Raw genomic sequence first — 19,406 nt, 5'->3', positions numbered from 1 at the left:
CATTTCTCAAAATATCTTCTGTGTTCCACAGAAGAGTCATACAGGATTTGAACTACATGAGAGTGAAACATGACGACACAATTTTATTTTGGGGTGAACTTTGCCTTTAACATTCTACCAAACATCTACTGTTTTCCAACAACATTAGGGGGTGTGTGTGTGTGTGTGTGTGTGTGTGCGTGTGCGTGTATAATAACATAAACTTCATTTTTTTGGGTGAAGTAGGCTACACTATTACTAACCATTTGTTATGCAACCCTTTTTAATAAAAGCCTAGCAAACCTTAAAGGGAGAGACTTAATAGCGCAAATGTTGTCCACCTGGTTTTGGCATTCACAGTCGAGTCCAGAGTTACGAAATGCAACCCTTAATCATCCATTTTAAGTCTTCCCATTCGATATGAAGACAAATGAACTGGATTAATGTACTACTGCTAACATTTAAACAGCTGTTTGGCAACAAACTACACCCCAAGTACAAAATACACACTGTCTGGAAACATTCCAAGAATTGGGCGCATAAAGTTCACGTCACCCGTTTCGCACGTCTCAATGGCCCAGTAAAGGAACAACCTCTACGGAGTCATCTGTACAGTGTGTCAAACCATTATCAGATAAAACAAATGTACTTATAAATGTTGTCAGTAACAATGAGCTCTGGTACTACGTCACAATCTTAATAATTTCGTTGAGAAGTGCGTCAAGCACAAGTGTTGTAATGAGGACTCGACATGTTTATGTGTTTCGTGTAGCTGTGGATTTATTCAAAGTGTACAAATTCTGACACATAAATATGAACATCCCTGAACTCACAAGCACGGAGTGACAGGTTGACGCGTCTGAATGTGGAACAATGAATATTAAAAAACGCTCCATTTGAAGCAATACATTACTTTTCTGTATTATGATTCTATGAAATTCTTTACAAAACATGAATGATCCGAGTTCATGGATTAGAAAAAGGGAATCGCTAAAGTGCATTTAAACATCTCTTGTCGTTCAGGGAAGTACACAATGTGGGTACAGCAAAAAGTTACACCAGTAATCATCTTCTTTAAAAATATTTTAGGAGTAAGTTTAGGAGAAGGCCTAATGCACATCAGCCAACAAGAGGGACGGTACGTCCATAACATTAAACAAATCTTAACAATTATCACTTCTGAACTAAAGTCAGAGTGTATAGATACCCTGTGACACTGTTTAAACATTTGTGCATTCCCAAACAAGTGATCCATAAAGCTTATTGTTGTTCCCCTGACCACCAAGACAACAAGCACTGGCCATCAATATGAAATCAAACCAATGAGAGTTTCAAGAACATTTACGTCCATGGCAGCTTTGGTAATCAATCCTCCCATTTCATGACTTTACATTGTTTTTAAAATGATGCTTGTAGATGCGTAACACACAGACTAACTCAGTATCCAGTCTTTCTCATTTGTAAGTATAGGCTCCGTGTACCACAGACCCAACGACATTGCGTAACACCGTGTTGACATAAACGTCCCACATGTGTTGTCCCATCGCCGCTACAATCCAACGTGTTAAATCAATATTGTCCTCTTGCTGCTGGACACACAGATCGCGTGTCTCTGAACTGTATTTACCCTGCACCACCTGACTGATAAAACTCAGTCTGATGATAATTCCAGAAGCGTAGGGCCACGCAGGCCCCCAGCGCATCAGCAGAGCCATCACAGAGGCAACCATCACGTCCCGCACACAATACATCAATAAAGTCATCTTTTTCTCTTCTGGTGCCTCATCGTCTTTCTCCTCTTGATGATCATGGAATGCAGCCGCTCTAGGCCTTCTTGTAGACCTTCTCCAATGATGGCACATGCGGGTTGGAGGTGCCAGGGAGTGTGAGAGCCGAGCTCATTCAGCGCCAGCATCTGCTCCACCACGCACAGAGGCAGCGCGTTGCGAAGGTCCTGCTTGTTAGCCACCACTAAAACCGGCACCCCCTGGTTCTCCTGGAGCCTTGTGATCTTGTGCAGCTCTGTCTTGGCCTCCTCCATGCGCTCGGCGTCTACCGAGTCCACCACGAACACGAGACCATCGGCGCACCGCGTGTAGGACCTCCAAAGTGGCCGGAGCTTCTCCTGACCGCCGACGTCCCAGAAATGAAAAGTCGCCGTCCGGCTTTTTCCACCAAGAGTGACTTTGATCTTCTCCGTGTTAAAGCCTTTGGTGGGAACGGTGTTCACAAACTCATTGAAACGCAGCCGGTACAGCACGGTGGTCTTACCAGCACAGTCCAGCCCGAGAATAACAATGTGCAGGGCTTGAAACGACGGCAAACAGGGAAAGATGGCATGGGGCTCCGATAATCCATTCCCCATCTTGCTCAGGAAAGGATGAAAGGCAGGGACTCGGGAGACCAGGTGTTTTCTCTTGCAAATATTCACGGGGCTTCTCTCGTTCCCTCGAGAATGCTGCTATAACCTGAAACCAAATGAAGAACATGATGCAATGAGACCAGCAGCACGACACAGAGTTTTATAGCTCCCCTTTACATGACTGTTCATTCGAAGCAAGCGCGGTTGTCTTTTTGTCATTCTGAAAGCACACAGATTTAAGGCAGCCTGGTGTCATTCAGTGCCAGTGATGGTGAATGAGGGATGCAACAGCAGGAAGTCCATTTGCACATGTAGCGCCACAGGGGCACCAGGATTTCATTTCGATTCAGAAGCGGTAACGCATCGGTAGAAAACCTAGTGCGCAAAAGCTGCCGTTCTCCTATTCGTGGCGTGTTATTCGTGTATAGGGGTTGTTCAAAAAGAGAAAGTATAGTTTGGCCTATCTAAATGTGGAAAACACGAGTCTGTCGCAGATCTTTATAGCCATCTGAGAAAAAGCGCTTGAGGAGGGGCACATCTCATAAATACAGCCATGCATTCCTCTCATCATTTGCCCCCAACAAGTGATTCAACATGAGATCTATTCTAACAGCGTTTAGAGGAAAACAACTGAATGCTTCAGTAACTGTTACATCCATAATAATAACTTATTCTATACATACACATTTTGTATTTTTTAAGCGTTGTGCATGAAAATAAAATCCCGTTCGCCACTCACCTCATGTAGCGCGACCTTTGCGATACACGTCACGTAGGTAGAATCCAATGTTTACGACTATTTCCAAAATATTGCAGCCATTCAGTTAGCAGAGCCGACAAGTGGATCCTCACCCGGTAACAGCGTCCGTTCCACTGGCTCTGTCGCGAGCCGCCTCCCGGTTCATTCTAGCTCAGTTAGCTCCGCCCACAACGCAGAACGCGCACTGATTGGTCCGTCACCTTGGGCGCGTGCACTTTCTCTAGGAGTCTGATTGGTGAGAAGTCAAGCCCATCGTCCTTTGGACAAACGCATCCACCACCTGTTCAAGTCGCTCAGGCGTTAGAAGTTTGAGAGACGCGGTAATAGAGAAAAAGTGCGTAAGTGTCGTTTGTATTCTCTAGTTTTCTAAATATTGTTTTATATGTACATTACGTTACGGAGGGTAAATAAAAAGAAAGAAAACACTGAGTCAAGTGAGTTTGGGCTTTGATAGTTTCCTAACACCCGGATAAATAGGGGAGTTGTATAGGAGTGTCAAAACAATTAGCACTGCTATCAATGATCAATCGTGATTTGATGGGCCTGGCTGTCACGTACAGCACGCTGCCATTCATACAGCGGAGATCTGATAACAGAATACCCTTCTGACTGATTGCTCGTCGTCAAACAATCGGTCGTCTGAGCTTCATATTAAATCGCAAAGTTTATTTAGTACCGGTTAATTGGTCTGTCACTTCTAAAATAATTTATTCCGGATTTACTTCATTCACACGTTCAATGAAAGATGCATATTCAGCAAAGTCTAAATAGAGTCCATGGTGTGAGTTTAGAGGGGTTTTAAAAAAAGTACAACAACAATGTGATGAGTCATATCAACTTATTTTGTAATTCAACTAGAGTTTTATGTCGTTACTGTTTACGTTTGTTGTTTTATTATATAATTTTAGCATATTTAACACCTTGCTGTTACAAAATAATGTACAGGTTTTTACAACGGCAGGTTTATCGTACGTGTTATGTCGATGCCATCGAAAGTCTGATTTTATTTTCTCTTTCAATTGTGCGCCATCTTGTGGTTAAATAAATAAATACAAGCGAGATTATGAACGGATTTACCTTTGACCTTTGAGGGCAACGTGTTCCTTTCCGTCTCTTTTAGTTATTTTTTATCCACATGTTTAATTATACATTTGAATGCCATGTTTACCAAAGCATATTGAATCGTGCAATGCCATCATCACCATACAATGCTCTTTGTTTCAACACTAAGTAACATAAAAATCCTTGTTTGCTTACTCTAGTCCGTTATTTAAAAACATTGTTGTGACCTACCAAATACTGAATCTGATTTAGCAAATGTTTGGGTTAACAGCCATTTATACAAATATTATTTAATCAAGTGGTAGGGCTGGGATCATCTTGTGTATGAGTTTGTTTAAATGCATTTTAATAGACACAAAATAATTTACATTTTAGTCACGAGTGAAATTGGAAGCTGAATGTTATGAATTCTCTTGACATTATTTCCCACATTAAATGGTGAACCATACAGACGCATGTACATTTTATGCCTTTTTCTCTTTCTTTTATTATTTAAATGTTTAAAATGGCAATATCTGTGTAAGCAATTGTACAACATTACAAACAAATACATTTTAATCTGTCTGTAAAATTGTAACGTTCATTTACTGTACCTTCAAGCGTTGCAATTCACAGATCACCGCTAGAGGGCTCTTGTGTGCTTTTAAAAAACCAAGATAAAATTACAAAAAAGAATTTCTTCTGTAATTTTTGAATTGGGTTGTCTTTGGAAACCATGCTTTTATAAACTTAACATTAATATGTGTAACATGCCGTTTTTTTGAAAGCCAGATTAGCTATATTTTTTCTTAGCTACTTTTTACTGTGTAGAACTTCTGTATAATGTAAATGAAATAGTTCAAGCTAGTTCATCATGCCTCAGTAGCCAACAATCTCTTTCATCTTTCCAGAGTTCATCATTTGCATAACTGCAGTCCTCAGTTAACCTGCAGTGATTTCACTCCGGCCACAACAGTGCCGTCCCATCGAGAAGCATCCCACCCCAGGAACCAGCCGGTAAAGGTGGGGGGCTCGTGTCCCTGCTTCACCACCACCACAGGCGCCCCCTTGTCCCGTCCCGATGGGTCTGTCTCAATGTATGTCTTTGCTGTAAGTGTAATACACGATGTAAAAGTCACAGGCAGTAAATTTGCTGTTCAATCTACTTCATGCTTCAGGGGATCTTACCAGATTTTACAGACTCAGTCCTCTCCACCTCATTAGCATCGTTTCCAATCCACACAAACACCTAAGCAATGAAATCAGGGGATCAGTGGTGCATTGATACCCAGACCCAAAGAAAGTGAAGATTTATCTTTGAATAGATTATCTGACACTTTAATCAGAGGCAATTTGTTGTCCTTCAGATCTGAGAGAGAGATTTATTACGTTTGCAGTGCAAAGCGTTCGAGGAGATGATGAAAAGAGATCTAACCTGATCCCAGCCATCCAATAACATGACATCATCTTCTGCCAGATCATCTTGGTTAAACTCACCAGGTACCTCCTCAATCTACGATTTTAAAAATGAATTGTTAACACATATTCGCTATAAAATAGCCATCATGTAACATTATCATGGTTCATGAAAGCATGTCCTCATGTCCAGTTCCTTGACTCATCTGGTCGATCATGAAGCTTGCAACACCCAGATAATGAGTTCAAGAAATGTATGTAAATTTGTATTATTTTCATCAGTTCAAACTCACAATGAAGCGTCCGGTTTTGTTGGAGCATGCGAACAGTCGAGGAGGATGTGCTGTCGTTTCACTCTCCAACATCTTAGATTTTTGATACTCGGCCTTTCCACCCAGAGCTTTCCAAAAGTCCTCTTTGAACAAGCAATGAGTATGAGTGTGTAAATACTCGTATAGTTATTTATGCGTCAGATTGTCTTACCTGGCTCTTGTCCTTCATTAATAAGCTTGGTTTTGCACTTCAGTTTCTCGCTCAGATACTTTGCCCCTTGTTCTTCCTCCTCACTGGCCCCCTTCCCCTTCCACACGTACCCATTCCCCTGAGGCAACTTCAGGAGGTAGGCATCGTTGGTATTCAAACTGGACGCCGTCACTTCAACCTGTCAGACCACAACGCAGCAAGCTCAAAGCACATATATGCATCAAAGTTACTCCGAGTTCATATTCTGGACTCACCTCGCAAATGCGTGTTATGGTGCAGAGGTTCCTGCGCACTTGAAAGAGGCGGGTTGGGGGTGCAGGTGCCTGTCCTCCCTGTCTAGAGGTACCGTCCTTATACACAATGAGAGGCTTGTTTTTGAAGAGACTCAGCAGGTGTGGCGGTTCCTTTCCTTGAGTCACGCGGACCTACATGGTGACGAACCAATCGGATTAGGTCTTGTCCGAGTTGACATGGAACAGTATCGTAATAAGGTTCCTATATTTAGTATTCACTATAGTAATGTAACCAAACGGTTCTTGGCCACCATTGACTACCAAAGTAGGAAAATTTGCTTTTGAACACAATAGAAGATTCTTGGAAGAATGTAGGACAGCAAACAGTTCTGGGGCACTTTTGACTACCGTTGTCATTTTTCCTTCTATGGTAGGCAGTGGTGGCCAAGAACTGTTTGGTTACAGGCATTCTTCCAAAATCCTTCTCGGCGTTCATCAGAACAAAGAAATGTACTGTATATAGATTTGAAACGACTTGAGGGTGAGTAAAGAGGTCAGAATTTACATTTTTGGGTGAACTGTTCCTTTAAGATGCCCGGGGGTCCTAGTCGTCAACTTCTATTTTAGCTTCGAGCCATCGAAAGCCAGTCCAGCCCTGTTTTAATCAATACATACATAAAATTCCTTTTACCTGAACGGCGTTTCCACCCAGCGAACGGTCCAGTTCAACAGTGAGAAAGGCAGATGCTGTCAGCTCATCGATCGTGCTGCTGGACCCCTGCCTGTTAGTGTGAGAACACAGCATACAGCCTTATTTGTTTTATCGCCCACGATTACACTCCCTCCAGGCACTGACTTAAGTTACAAACTGTTTGTATCTACAAAGCTTACCAAGTGTAGATAATCTCTCCCCTGGGGTAGGAATATAATATTATATAACAGTCGCCTCCATAGAACTGCCCGTATGCATTGGGGTCAACGGGAACTTTGGTTTCGACTTTATTACCACACTCTACCCTCCAAATCTGTCAAACAGCACAAGATATATTCATTATTTTCATTTCTTTGTTTGAAATTTCCAAACGGTTATCATCAAGAGCATCAATATCTTGTCCATACAGCGACATGACTGTAATGTTCTAGTCTATCTGCTTGTTCTAGGTATTCAAATGTCATAATTCATACACAAGCACACTTTAGCTTGTGCAATCACTGATGTTTTGTATGCAAATTGTGACCTGCGTTTTCCCAGAGCCGTTATCAACCATGTTGTATTGAGCAGCCATCTGATGTGACTCGTGGAGCTTTGAAGCGTCAAACTGGACTTGCTGGATCTTGGCGATCCGCTCCGTGACGTATACTCTCCCGAGACCCTCGGCCTGGTCCTTCTCTTTCCAACCTTTAAAGAACTGCTTAAAGATGGGCGTTTCTCCACCCTCCGGAAGCACCTGGATCTGTGTAAAGAATGGACAAAAGAATAAATATGCAGAGAATGTAATGAAGCATATGCAGAAGTGTAAGGTTTGAGAGTAAACCTGTGTGTTCGCTGGATAGCCCATCTGTTTGATGAAGCCCTCGGCTGTTTTCATGGCCTCCTTCCTCTCGCTGGGATTTGCGTTGCGGCCTAGATCATAAACGTACAAGGCATCACCCAACAATGAAAATGTTGTCATCGTTTACTCACCCTCTTGTCATTTCAAACCTGAACGACTTCTGCAGAACACAAAAGAAGATATTTTGAAGAACGTTGGTAGCCGGACAACGACGGTACCCATTCGCTTCTATTGTGTAATGGACACAAAACCACTGCAAGTCATTTGGACCCGCAGTTGTTCGGTTACAATTATTCTTCAAAATATCTTCCGCAGAAGAAAGAAAGCCATACGGGTCATGCAAATCAATAAGAAGCGAATGCCAATGCAAAACTTGATCTCGGCTCAATCTTGGGGCAATAAAGCGGGCGTACCTTTCCAGACAAAGATTTTCCTGTTTTTTCCGTGGTCAAGAATGAAGCATTCGTCCGACAGCAAGTCAGTCTGGTTGAATGGATTCTCTTGTGACACCATTGACACTTGCATTTTCCCAGTAGCATCAGATACCTGTGAGGTGCAATGGGATTCTGGTATTCTTTTTCTGGTATGTAAATCTATGGAATTTAGACATGCATTCTGTATACATTACAGTATAGTGGCCAAAAGTGACTTTGTACAATTGACATATTTGCTTTTATTCAAATATTTTATTAAATTTGTATCCATGTTGCATTGGTGTGTTTGGGGTGTAAACTGAAGCTCATCATTGAAAAAATTAAAGGACGCAAAAAATGACACACAACACATGCAAAGTTTATAAAGACATACGAAAATGACTGCAAAATGTTAAATAATAAATATAATCGTTAATATACAGTATATATAGTGAATTATAAATATATTGAATAATAATACATTCCTTAAAAGTTAAGAGTTTGTATACTCCACGTATTTGATGGTCTACACCTTGAGGTGGAATTGAAAGCAAATATGGTACAAATGTATCACTTTTGGCCACAACTGTAAGTGAATTAAAATCAAAACTTCTTTACCATGTAAAGTTTGGCAGATTTTCTGTTTGAAATGTCCGCAACCATGTCATCATTATCATCACCTTCAGGGAGGTCAGGCTTCTTACCGAGAACCTGTGATGTGCAAAAACAAAGAATTAAAACTGTGTCAACCCTATCAGATATCAAGTTGCCTTTTGCAAATATTGATTTAACTGCAAAAAGGTGTACACGTTCCACCAGATGCTTAAAGTTGGTTGCATGCAAATTCCTCCAAACCTGTGATTGGACATTTTATTAGTTACCTCGCTCATCTGAGGAGGCTCCTGTCCTTCTTCTACAACCACGAGCTGGGCTCTTCCATTCCTCTCGTTGTCTCGGATGCCGGCGGCCACCTGTGCAGCTTTCACACGCTCAAACTTATTACACATTGACCCGCACCATTGATAGATTACCTGGGAACACAACAAGTGGTCAGAAATCTGTGTTCATGTTTCATTCTTGGTTATTGCGTGCTCATATTTCTTTTTGCAATACTGTTAAAATTCACAGGAAGACATTCTCAAAATTCATTTTTGGTTATTATCTTGGGGATAAGGTTTTAATTGTGTGTATTTTTCGGTCCTTCTTCAGAAAGCATATTCTTGCTAAACTGTCAATATGGAATGGTGTTTGTGCGGTTTATTTTATACTATGGTCTGTATGTTACATTAGAAAGATGAGGAAAAGTATGCTGTCAAACAAGTATAGAGTTAATCTTCCTGCAAACAGTCCCACGCATCCGATGGTCAGCACAAGTCACTTCTTAGTAACTTAGTGTATACATCTGTTGTTCAGTGTAAACCTGTGTTTCTGCCCCTTGAACTCTCATACTATTTACTTAAGATCTTATGTTGACTGTCAAAGTATTTGTATGGTAATCCGAGTATTTAACCCAACCAAAATACACACAGTGACGATATTAAGTGTGAATCTGCCTTTTCTGTATAACAATAACAAAGGATAACTGCAAAATTACATTGCATTTCTCTATATTTTATAGATCTTTGAATCTTTAGTGAGTGACTCTGACTAAAGCAATCACACAGGTTTCAAGTGTCATGAAAATGAGGACATCATTTTCATTTCTTTTCTTTCTAACTCCATCATGATCTGTGCTTTTGCCAGGTCTCACCGCGCCCAGATCCGCTATGAAGCAGTCGCCCTTATTGAAGCTCGCCCAGGTGAGAGGCACTTCTGTGGCCCTGACGGTGCGTCTGCCCTTGATGTGGAAGAGTCGCTGGGCAGTAAGATCATTGGTGACCACATGCTGAAATCCTGATGCCACACCTCCCGACTAAAACGTCAAAGAAAATAAGGGTCATTCTAAAAATTCCTCTGCTTTTTAATCTTGTATTTTATCCCTCTTTTTTAAACGCACTCTATTTTAAGCCCATGAGTCACTTTTAGTCTGTGGCCAAATACAGCAGAGGGGGGCTGTGTGTTCCTGAACACGTGTATAACACCACATCCCTCACGTTGTGCAAGTTTGTAATTCCCTTACAAAAAATATACTTCAAGTTTATTAAGTATGTTTAAAGTATACAATGTAGTAAGTTTACTATCAATGTATAGTAACTTTTAAGTGTATTATTTCAGTACTACTTGGGACCAAATTGGCCCACTTTATAGTTTGTAAGATTGTTCTTATACAGTACACAGTATGTCTAACAGTAGTAAACTTTGAGTACACAAGCAGTTCGCAGCTTCATTTTTGTTTATGCTACAACTATAGCTATAAATGAACTTATAGCTATACTGATTTACTAGTACAATACATTTTCTTTTTTTAATTTTTTGGTGGAAAGTACTCTCAGTAAATCTCACAAATTTTGTAGTTTTCATACTGAAAGTATACTTTTAACTTCTCTTTTATAGTTTATTATTAATATATTGTTTATAATATATTGGTATAGACTGTTTCAAAGCAACAACAGAAACAAACGTTACTGCACACAAGCGCTCTTGTGGCCCAAGCTTAACTTTCGGGACACATCCCTAAAGAATAAAATCAGCCTGTAGTATATTTCTCATATCAAGCAAAATAAATAACAAGTAACTTACATTAGTATGTCTAGCCAGTATTATTTTGGGTGACCTGCAACAGTTACTTGGCTAAACTTAAATGCGACAAAGTGGCACGAGTCACGACCCATTCAATAATATTCAAAAGTATATATATTTAATAAAGGTTTTATACAATAAAATATGAATATAAATTAAATATAAATAGTTATGTTATCAGCCATTATTAGCTAAACACAATTATAAGCCAAGTGTTAATCTTTTGATTGTTATATGAGTAGAAGCATAAGTCAAACATACTTAACCATATAGGCCTAATATTAATTATGTTTTTAAAAAAAACATAAAGAATATTCATATACATAAAAAGACAGAAAGTATACTTTCTTGTTTGTAGTTTAAAGAAAACTACGAGTACACTTTTTGTAAGGGTATAAGTGAAACGGAAGGTCTTGGGTAGGAAGGTATGTGTGGGTTCTTTTGGGAAAGTTTTCACCACACCCCATACAGAGCCACTGTAACCTCACAATAACTGTCAGTCTTTCCATTAGACTAAAGGATGGCTTTATGTTTGTCTTTAGTCAGAGAGATGCCGATTTTGAAGATAAAATGATATTTCTTAACTTTCTGAATGTTGTTAATTGATACAATGACTATTAATATTGAACATCAAACTGGTGATATTTCTTAACTTTTTCTATATACAGAGCACAAATTCATTACATTTCCCTGTCCTCGTTTGATTAACAGAATATATCGGCCCTGGTCATCGGTTGTTTTTAAACTATCGGTCGAAAGCCGTTAGTGAGAAAAATTGCTTTTATTGGCCGATATATTGGTGCATCTCTAATAATAACTGTCTTGTTAGACCTTGTATGTGATTCCTCCTTTAAAGTAGCTGGTGAAGCTGGTGGACTCAAAACCCTGGAGTTCACGATACTGAACCGGTTTCCCTCCCAGGTAGTCATCCAGCTGAACTGTAAAGATGGCAGCCGCTGTACTTTCATCCTGCGTGCATTCTTTACCTACAGAGACAGAAGCGATGTGTGATTGTGTTAGTTTGCATATGCACATGCAGTCTGTCAGCTGTGTTTGCCTTGCCTTGGTTTCTTTTAGCTGGCCAGTGTACATATTACATTATACTCATTTCTGCATTACTTATGATTGAAACAATAAAGAGGAAATGAGAAAGAAGGAACAGCAACACCCACAACAATAGTCATTATTCAGCATACAGACTACAGAACATCTGCTTTCTCACCTTCAAATTCTTTCTCTCACCAAGCATCAAACTTCACACTTAAAGACAAGCTGATGCAGTGACCATGGATGTATCGTACGAGGATGAGACTGCAAAGTATCTGCAAAGCACTCTGTTAAATGCTGTCCATTTCAAGATGAGCTTTACAGGCGTACATCTTGGCAAAGAAGACATGATGGGCAGAAAGCTCATTCAGGAATCTATTTACACTGTGCTCAATGACTCATAATGGAGCCTTTTTTGTGCTGTTTGAGGCAGAGTTAAAACAAAGAGACAAGCCAAGGCCAGAACATCTTAGTGCTATTGACTTGTCTAAAGCATCTAATGGAGTGAAGAGAGTGCTTGCACTCAGCGGAAAAAGGAAACTGTATTAAGTGGCTCTTGTCTGTATATGGATTCTAGCTGGTTGATTATCCATCATATATTTATTTTGCTGTTTTATAAAACATTTTAATGTTTAAGAAACTGTTACATTTACACTGGTGCTGTTTACGTTTACTCCTTTAGAGTGCAACATTGTATTGATCATTATTTACTGTCATTTATGGACAAATAAACCGCACGTGTCCTATGGTGTGACATGGCAAAATAAAAAAAACATATATATAAATCTCACTTATGGTCATTTATATTATATATTAAAAATTAGGGTTGGGAATAGAAAATCAATTCCAATTTGGAACCGAAATCTAAAGTTTTGCAATCGGAACGGAATCTAAAGGAATAGGAATCGGAGACTTGAAATTAGAATTTCAATTCCTCTTATCAATTCCTGTGTGCATATTTTCAGAAATCCGTATATGTTAACTTGTGATCTGCTGATATCTCAATAAAAGCCTTTATAAAAATTAACCGTATTTTTACTATAAGCATAGTTTAACTGTACTATTTGCAGCAAATCACAGAAACCACAAATGTACCATAGATTCATTATAGTAACTACAGTTTAACCATGTTGTTAAATTATGGTAATACAAATTGTAATAAATCAGACAAAACATGGTTGCTATGGGTATATATATATGTGTATACACTGGGTTCCAAATTATTATGCAAATGATATCTTTCTCTGGTTTTCCTAATTTGTCGATGCAAATGACAGTCAGTATAATTTTCAAGTAATCAACAGTTAGGGTACATTTGGAATTTTATTGAATAAACCTCCCACTGACAACAGTATTTATTTAAAAAATGAAAAACTCAAAATGCACTGTTCCAAATTATTATGCACAACAGAGTTTGAAAACATTTCATAGGTTGTAAAAAACTGAAAATGGTCAATTGTTGAATTTGCAGCATTAGGAGGTCATATTTACTGAAATCAAAAGCTATTTCAATCAAAAACATCCTAACAGGGCAAGTTACATGTTAACATAGGACCCCTTCTTTGATATCACCTTCACAATTCTTGCATCCATTGAACTTGTGAGTTTTTGGATAGTTTCTGATTGAATTTCTTTGCAGGATGTCAGAATAGCCTCCCAGAGCTGCTGTTTTGATGCTAACTGCCTCCCACCATCATAGATCTTTCGCTTGAGGATGCCCCAAAGGTTCTCAATAGGGTTGAGGTCAGGGGAGGATGGTGGCCACACCATGAGTTTCTCTCCTTTTATGCCCATAGCAGCCAATGACACAGAGGTATTCTTTGCAGCATGAGATGGTGCATTGTCATGCATGAAGATGATTTTGCTACGGAAGGCATGGTTCTTCTTTTTGTACCATGGAAGAAAGTGCTCAGTCAGAAACTCTACATACCTTGCAGAGTTCATTTTCACACCTTCAGGGACCCTAAAGGGGCCCACCAGCTGTCTCCCCATGATTCCAGCCCAAAACATGACTCCGCCACCTCCTTGCTGACGTCGCAGCCTTGTTGGGACATGGTGGCCATCCACCAACCATCCACTACTCCATCCATCTGGACCATCCAGGGTTGCACGGCACTCATCAGTAAACAAGACTGTTTGAAAATTAGTCTTCATGTATGTGTGGGCCCACTGCAACCGTTTCTGCTTGTGAGCATTGGTTAGGGGTGGCCGAATAGTAGGTTTATGCACAACTGCAAGCATCTGGAGGATCCTACACCTTGAGGTTTTCGGGACTCCCGAGGCACCAGCAGCTTCAAATACCTGTTTGCTGCTTTGCAATGGCATTTTTGCAGCTGCTCTCTTAATCCGATGAATTTGTCTGGAAGAAACCTTCCTCATTCTGCCTTTATCTGCACGAACCCTTCTGTGCTCTGAATCAGCCACAAATCTCTTCACAGTACGATGATCTCGCTTAAGTTTTCGTGAAATATCTAATGTTTTCATACCTTGTCCAAGACATTGCACTATTTGACGCTTTTCGGCAGCAGACAGATCCTTTTTCTTTCCCATATTGCTTGAAACCTGTGGCCTGCTTAATAATGTGGAACGTCCTTCTTAAGTAGTTTTCCTTTAATTGGGCTCACCTGGCAAACTACTTATCACAGGTGTCTGAGATTGATTTCAGTGATCCAAAGAGCACTGAGACACAATACCATCCATAAGTTTAATTGAACAATATAAAATTAAATGTTTACGACACTTAAATCCAATTTGCATAATAATTTGGAACGCAGTGTATATACACAAAACGGTGCTCATAAATATATATTTTTTGCAAACCAGTCAATAAGCAGGCTAAATGACTATACAGGTTTATATCTAAATGTTTTAATTTAAAGGAGTCATATGACACGGCTAAAACAAATATTATGGTTTGTTTTAGATGTAATGCAATGTGTATAAACGATTTAAGGTTCATAAAGCTGTATTTTTAAAATACCGTGCATGTTTGTATCTCCTCTTTGCCCCGCCTCTCTGAAACGCGCAGATTTTTTACAAAGCTCATGGCTCTGAAAAGCGAGGTGTGCTATGATTGGCCAGTTAATCAGTGCGTAGTGATTGGTCGAATACTGCAAGAGTGTGATGGAAATGTAACACCTCTTACCATATTTGGAACATCAGGTTCCAAAGCAATTGCACAGACAGGTACGCCCACATTACTTGCGTTTACATTTGGGCGGTCTTAGTCAAATCATACCAAAAACTGACGTAGATTTGTGGGGGTGTGGTTACACGAGGAGTTTCAGGCAGGTCTGGGTGAGCATTCGCTTTTAGATAGAATGCATCTTTTCTTCCGACACTTTAATTTTTGCAATTTTACGTGTCTAATACATGCATGGGCAACTTATAACACACCAAAGACACAGAAAAACACGTATTCGCGCCATATGACCCCTTTAACTTTGGAATCGAAACTAGGAATCGAAAAGAATCTAAATCAATAAGCAGAATCGGAATCGATAAAATTCAAACGATACCCAACCCTATTAATAATATAAAAGAATATATTAATAGCAGTTTGTTTGCAGAATTTTTGCTACCACACAGACAGGACACATGTGCGGTTTATTTGTCAGCCACCCACTTCCTGTTTTTTTTGCTGTTTTGCAACTTCACATTTTATGTTCCTAAAATATCTGTGAAACAGAAACGTCTCCTCCCTAGGGCAACACCTATTAATGTGTTAAAAACACAAAACCTGAGAGCACCAAAGCGCTACACAAGCTCATCAACATTCACAACATTGTGATCATCTGACAACTTATTTGCACAGTAAAACCTTGTTCACTCAACACTGAACACGTCAGCCAAAGCAGCTCCTCGTCTGCATTTGATTGTGCAGTTTTCCCACATACAGTAACTGTGTGTCATTTATTTTGTTACAGATGAAAGTCCAGTTATAATATCGTTACAACTTTACAACCTTCACTACAGATGGGATGTTGCGTTTTATGGGGCCATATATGTAAGATATGCATTTTGGATATTATGTTGGATTATTTAGAACTTTTTTATCTGAAAGTCAAGTGAATTTTCGTTTGTCTTTCATCAACCTGTTAAATAGCGACGGCTCATTTTTTAATTCATTATATAAATTCTCATTGGCAGACGTTGGTGCACACGCTACAGTTTGACCTTACTGATACCCTCTTAAACATTGCACACACAATGTGTCTTGAGAATGTTTTATATTTCAGGCCAACGTGCATGGTTCAGTAAAGTTCAGGCAGAAGATATTCTACAGTATAAACTATACAAATATGTAGCATATATATTTGAGGAAACAATCCATTGTAATATTAATGTTACTTCAACAGTTGATTTCACTCACAGGTCATTTTAAGTAAAGAACTGTTGCTTACCCAGCCAGTAGTGCAGATCATAAAAACACGAGTTCTTCTGTTTGACGGTGTGAAGCACCAGGTAGGCATCACCAACATAAAAGCTCCCGTGTAGGTTGGCAGGCACTGGAGCCAGCTCCATCTTTTCGATTCTCCATATCTGGAGACCAGCAACCTTACCAGCTTTCTCGAACTCTTTGTGGTGGAGACCCATGGTTGAGCGAGTGGTGCGAGATGAGGTGAGATGATGAAGTGTGAGAGGCAGACAGTCAGCTACTGTAGCCTGACAGCAATGAATCAATAACAGCAGTGTGCAGATGTCTGCACTCGCACACGAAGTGGGCGTGTTCAGAAACATGGCAAAGTGTACACGGAGGGAGATGCTGCAAGGTGGAATTCTGAATATTTTGCTGTAAGGTGGAATTCTGAATATTTTGCTGTAAGGTGGAATTCTGAATATTTTGCTGTAAGGTGGAATTCTGAATGTTTTGCTGTAAGGTGGAATTCTGAATGTTTTGCTGTAAGGTGGAATTCTGAATATTTAGAATGTTGAAAAGTAGTCCAGTTTAACTTTGGAACAGTTTTGTTATTGCTTTCATTTGGGTGTTGGTGTCTTTTTGAAAAGTTTTGTTTCACAAGGCAACATTAACTGATTTTCATGTAAACAGGCAAAGGACAATGACAAGAAATACAAATTCTCAGGAAATCAAACAAACAAAAGACCCTGCATTAGACAGATGCTTTGTGCATTGTATATACGGTACCGCTTTTCCACAAGCTCATAATGCTTTAAACGCAGAACAAACACATTAAATGGAAGGACAAAGTGCTTGCTTTCAACCATTAACCCTTTCACACAAAAGGCTAATTCACACTGATTAAAGGGATAGTTTACCCAAAAATGAAAGTTCTGTCATCATTTACTCACCCTCTTGTCATTTCAAACCTGCATGACTTTCTTTCTTCTGTGGAACACAAAAGAAAATATTTTGAAGAATGTTCATAACCGGACAGCGGTGGCACCCGTTGACTTCCACATGGACGCAAAACCAATGCAAGTGAATGGCTGCTATCGCTGTTCGGTCGACAACATAAGGCATAATGATTTTATACTGTACAAACTGTATATTCTATCCCCAAACCCTTTCGAATGAACATCATTTAGTTTTGATTTATAAGATGTAGTCCTCATGGGGAGGACATGTCACCACAAGGCCAAAATTACTGGGATTACTGTCGTATTACTATAACTGTACCAGGACCACACATACACACACACATATGCATGAAAGGGTTCATTTGACAGGTCTGAAGAAAAAAAAGAAAATGACGTATTCTGACATAAACATCATTTTAAAAGGTGAAGCAGGAGGTATATTATTACTGTATTTAAAGAAAGAGGATTATGTGTGTTTATGACCACAAAAATAGATTGTGTTTAATAAATATACTGAAGTTTTTCTTTGGTACAGGGAAGTTCACTTTGGTGGAAGACAAAAAGCCTTTCACCATTTATCAAAGCCATTTATCAATAAAGTATCTGGGTACTGACCCCATGAGATGTCAATCACTGTTAATGAGAATAATGCAATTCGCTCTATCGTAAAGACAATCGCAATAATTGATGCCACGTGTGGAAGTTACTGGAACAAAATGTGGGAAAGAGTTACAGCTAATCCTCTGATTCAACAAAATGGGTGGGGTTAAGCTTAGGGTAGGAAGAAAAATGATGGAAGCATTGGAAAAAAATAGCAGTTAGGTAAACAGTCTTGGATGAAGGACCTTACTGTAATAAAGACTGAAATAAATAATAACTCCATTCAAGAAGCAAGCTGTGACACCATGCTACCGCCACATAGAAAGTGTCACATACTGCAGAAGGAAACCAAATTGTTTGGTAGTTCAACATCTTTCAGGAAGTCAAGGGTACACACTTCAGTATGTACTGCACTTGTGACATCAAAACCTGAAAAACTACACCTATCACAGCCTCCGGCAAGTTTGGTTATGTAAAATTCAGAGCTTTGCCATGACACGATATTCAGAGTAATAAGACTGAGTAATATGATTTGTTTTGTCAAATCACAAACGCACAGAAAACTACATATGTTATGGTGTGCAAACAATGAAGCAACCCTACTTTTAACTTACTTTTTTCCAACAAAAGGGACCATTTGACATATCTAGATCCAAAAGAGACTTGCAGACAATTGGTTTAACTGGTGATAAGTTCGACGAAGTAAGAGAGACAGTTAAAATGCGACATTTAAGGAATGTAAAACACTTCATGATCACTTTCCTCTGATTTTGAGGGGAGTGTGTACAAGGCTGTTGTTCTACTGAAAGTGATAGTTCACCCAAAAATGAAAATTCTGCCATCATTTACTCACCCTCTTGTCATTTCAAACCTGTATGACTTTCTTTCTTTCTTGCCGAACACAAAAGATATGTTAAAGGAAGTTGTTAAACCAAACAGCGCCGGCACCCATTCACTACTGTTGTATGGACACAAAACCAATGCAAGTCAATGGGTGCCAGTTAAGAACATTCTTCAAAATATCTTCTTTTGTGTTCTGCAAAAAAAAGAAAGTCATACAGGTTTAAAATGACAAGTGTGTGAGTAAATAATGGCACCATTTTCATTTTTGGGTGAACTTTCCCTTTAATCTACCCGCAAACAACAGAGCAAAAATGCATCTGGCCTTGGCCTAAATATTAGAAACATGGCTAATAATGAGCTGTGCATTGGACATATCTGTGATTCTGTTAACCTACTTTATGAATGATAAACCAAGACAGCATCAGTCAACTTAAATTTTTATCATTTGCAATGAACTCAGCTGTGCATAATGCAAATTCTCGGAGGACATCAACCACTTGGCAAAATCAGGTCGAGCGGATGGAGACGTAGTCATAGTACCCTCTAGTGGCAAATCTGAAAACCATTCGTTTATGTTGCCGAGACCTACCGTCATTGAATGTAATGATCACTGATTCACTGCTGTAAATGTGTAGTCTAATTCTTCATTTTATGTAGTTGCTTTTTAAACATTTAACA

The 19,406-nt window shown here is 39.4% G+C and overlaps 2 protein-coding genes across 2 annotated transcripts; both read right to left on the bottom strand.

The window, feature by feature from the left end:
* Window positions 1-742: 742 nt before the first annotated feature.
* On the bottom strand, window positions 743-3,244 carry arl4ab (ADP-ribosylation factor-like 4ab). The gene is made up of 2 exons (XM_057354662.1): window positions 3,081-3,244; window positions 743-2,447 (listed from the first exon to the last, which is right to left on the bottom strand). Exon 2 carries the CDS (start codon window positions 2,342-2,344, stop codon window positions 1,739-1,741), a length of 606 nt encoding a protein of 201 aa, XP_057210645.1. The 5' UTR covers window positions 2,345-2,447; window positions 3,081-3,244; the 3' UTR covers window positions 743-1,738.
* A 1,416-nt stretch (window positions 3,245-4,660) lies between these two features.
* Window positions 4,661-16,656, bottom strand: scin (scinderin). Its single transcript, XM_057355039.1, has 16 exons — window positions 16,370-16,656; window positions 11,751-11,905; window positions 9,991-10,152; window positions 9,122-9,271; window positions 8,859-8,951; window positions 8,241-8,373; window positions 7,810-7,898; window positions 7,513-7,728; window positions 7,166-7,299; window positions 6,966-7,056; window positions 6,296-6,466; window positions 6,042-6,219; window positions 5,852-5,973; window positions 5,578-5,655; window positions 5,331-5,391; window positions 4,661-5,250 (listed from the first exon to the last, which is right to left on the bottom strand). The coding sequence occupies exons 1-16, from the start codon at window positions 16,560-16,562 to the stop codon at window positions 5,081-5,083; spliced, it is 2,196 nt and encodes a 731-aa protein (XP_057211022.1). The 5' UTR covers window positions 16,563-16,656; the 3' UTR covers window positions 4,661-5,080.
* Window positions 16,657-19,406: the final 2,750 nt, after the last annotated feature.

The sequence above is a fragment of the Triplophysa rosa genome, linkage group LG16, assembly GCF_024868665.1.
Source record: "Triplophysa rosa linkage group LG16, Trosa_1v2, whole genome shotgun sequence".
Taxonomy (NCBI): domain Eukaryota; kingdom Metazoa; phylum Chordata; class Actinopteri; order Cypriniformes; family Nemacheilidae; genus Triplophysa; species Triplophysa rosa.
The sequence above is the reverse complement of the archived record's forward strand: the minus strand, read 5'-3'. Positions and strand labels throughout refer to the sequence as shown.

Coding starts and splice junctions, on each gene's coding strand:
- arl4ab (XM_057354662.1), bottom strand. CDS start 2,344: ATGGGGAATGGATTATCGGAGCCCCATGCCATCTTTCCCTGTTTGCCG.
- scin (XM_057355039.1), bottom strand. CDS start 16,562: ATGGGTCTCCACCACAAAGAGTTCGAGAAAGCTGGTAAGGTTGCTGGT. Junction 10,153..11,750: donor AAGGAGGAATCACATACAAG/GTCTAACAAGAC, acceptor TTGACGTTTTAG/TCGGGAGGTGTGGCATCAGG. Junction 8,374..8,858: donor AATCTGCCAAACTTTACATG/GTAAAGAAGTTT, acceptor TGCACCTCACAG/GTATCTGATGCTACTGGGAA.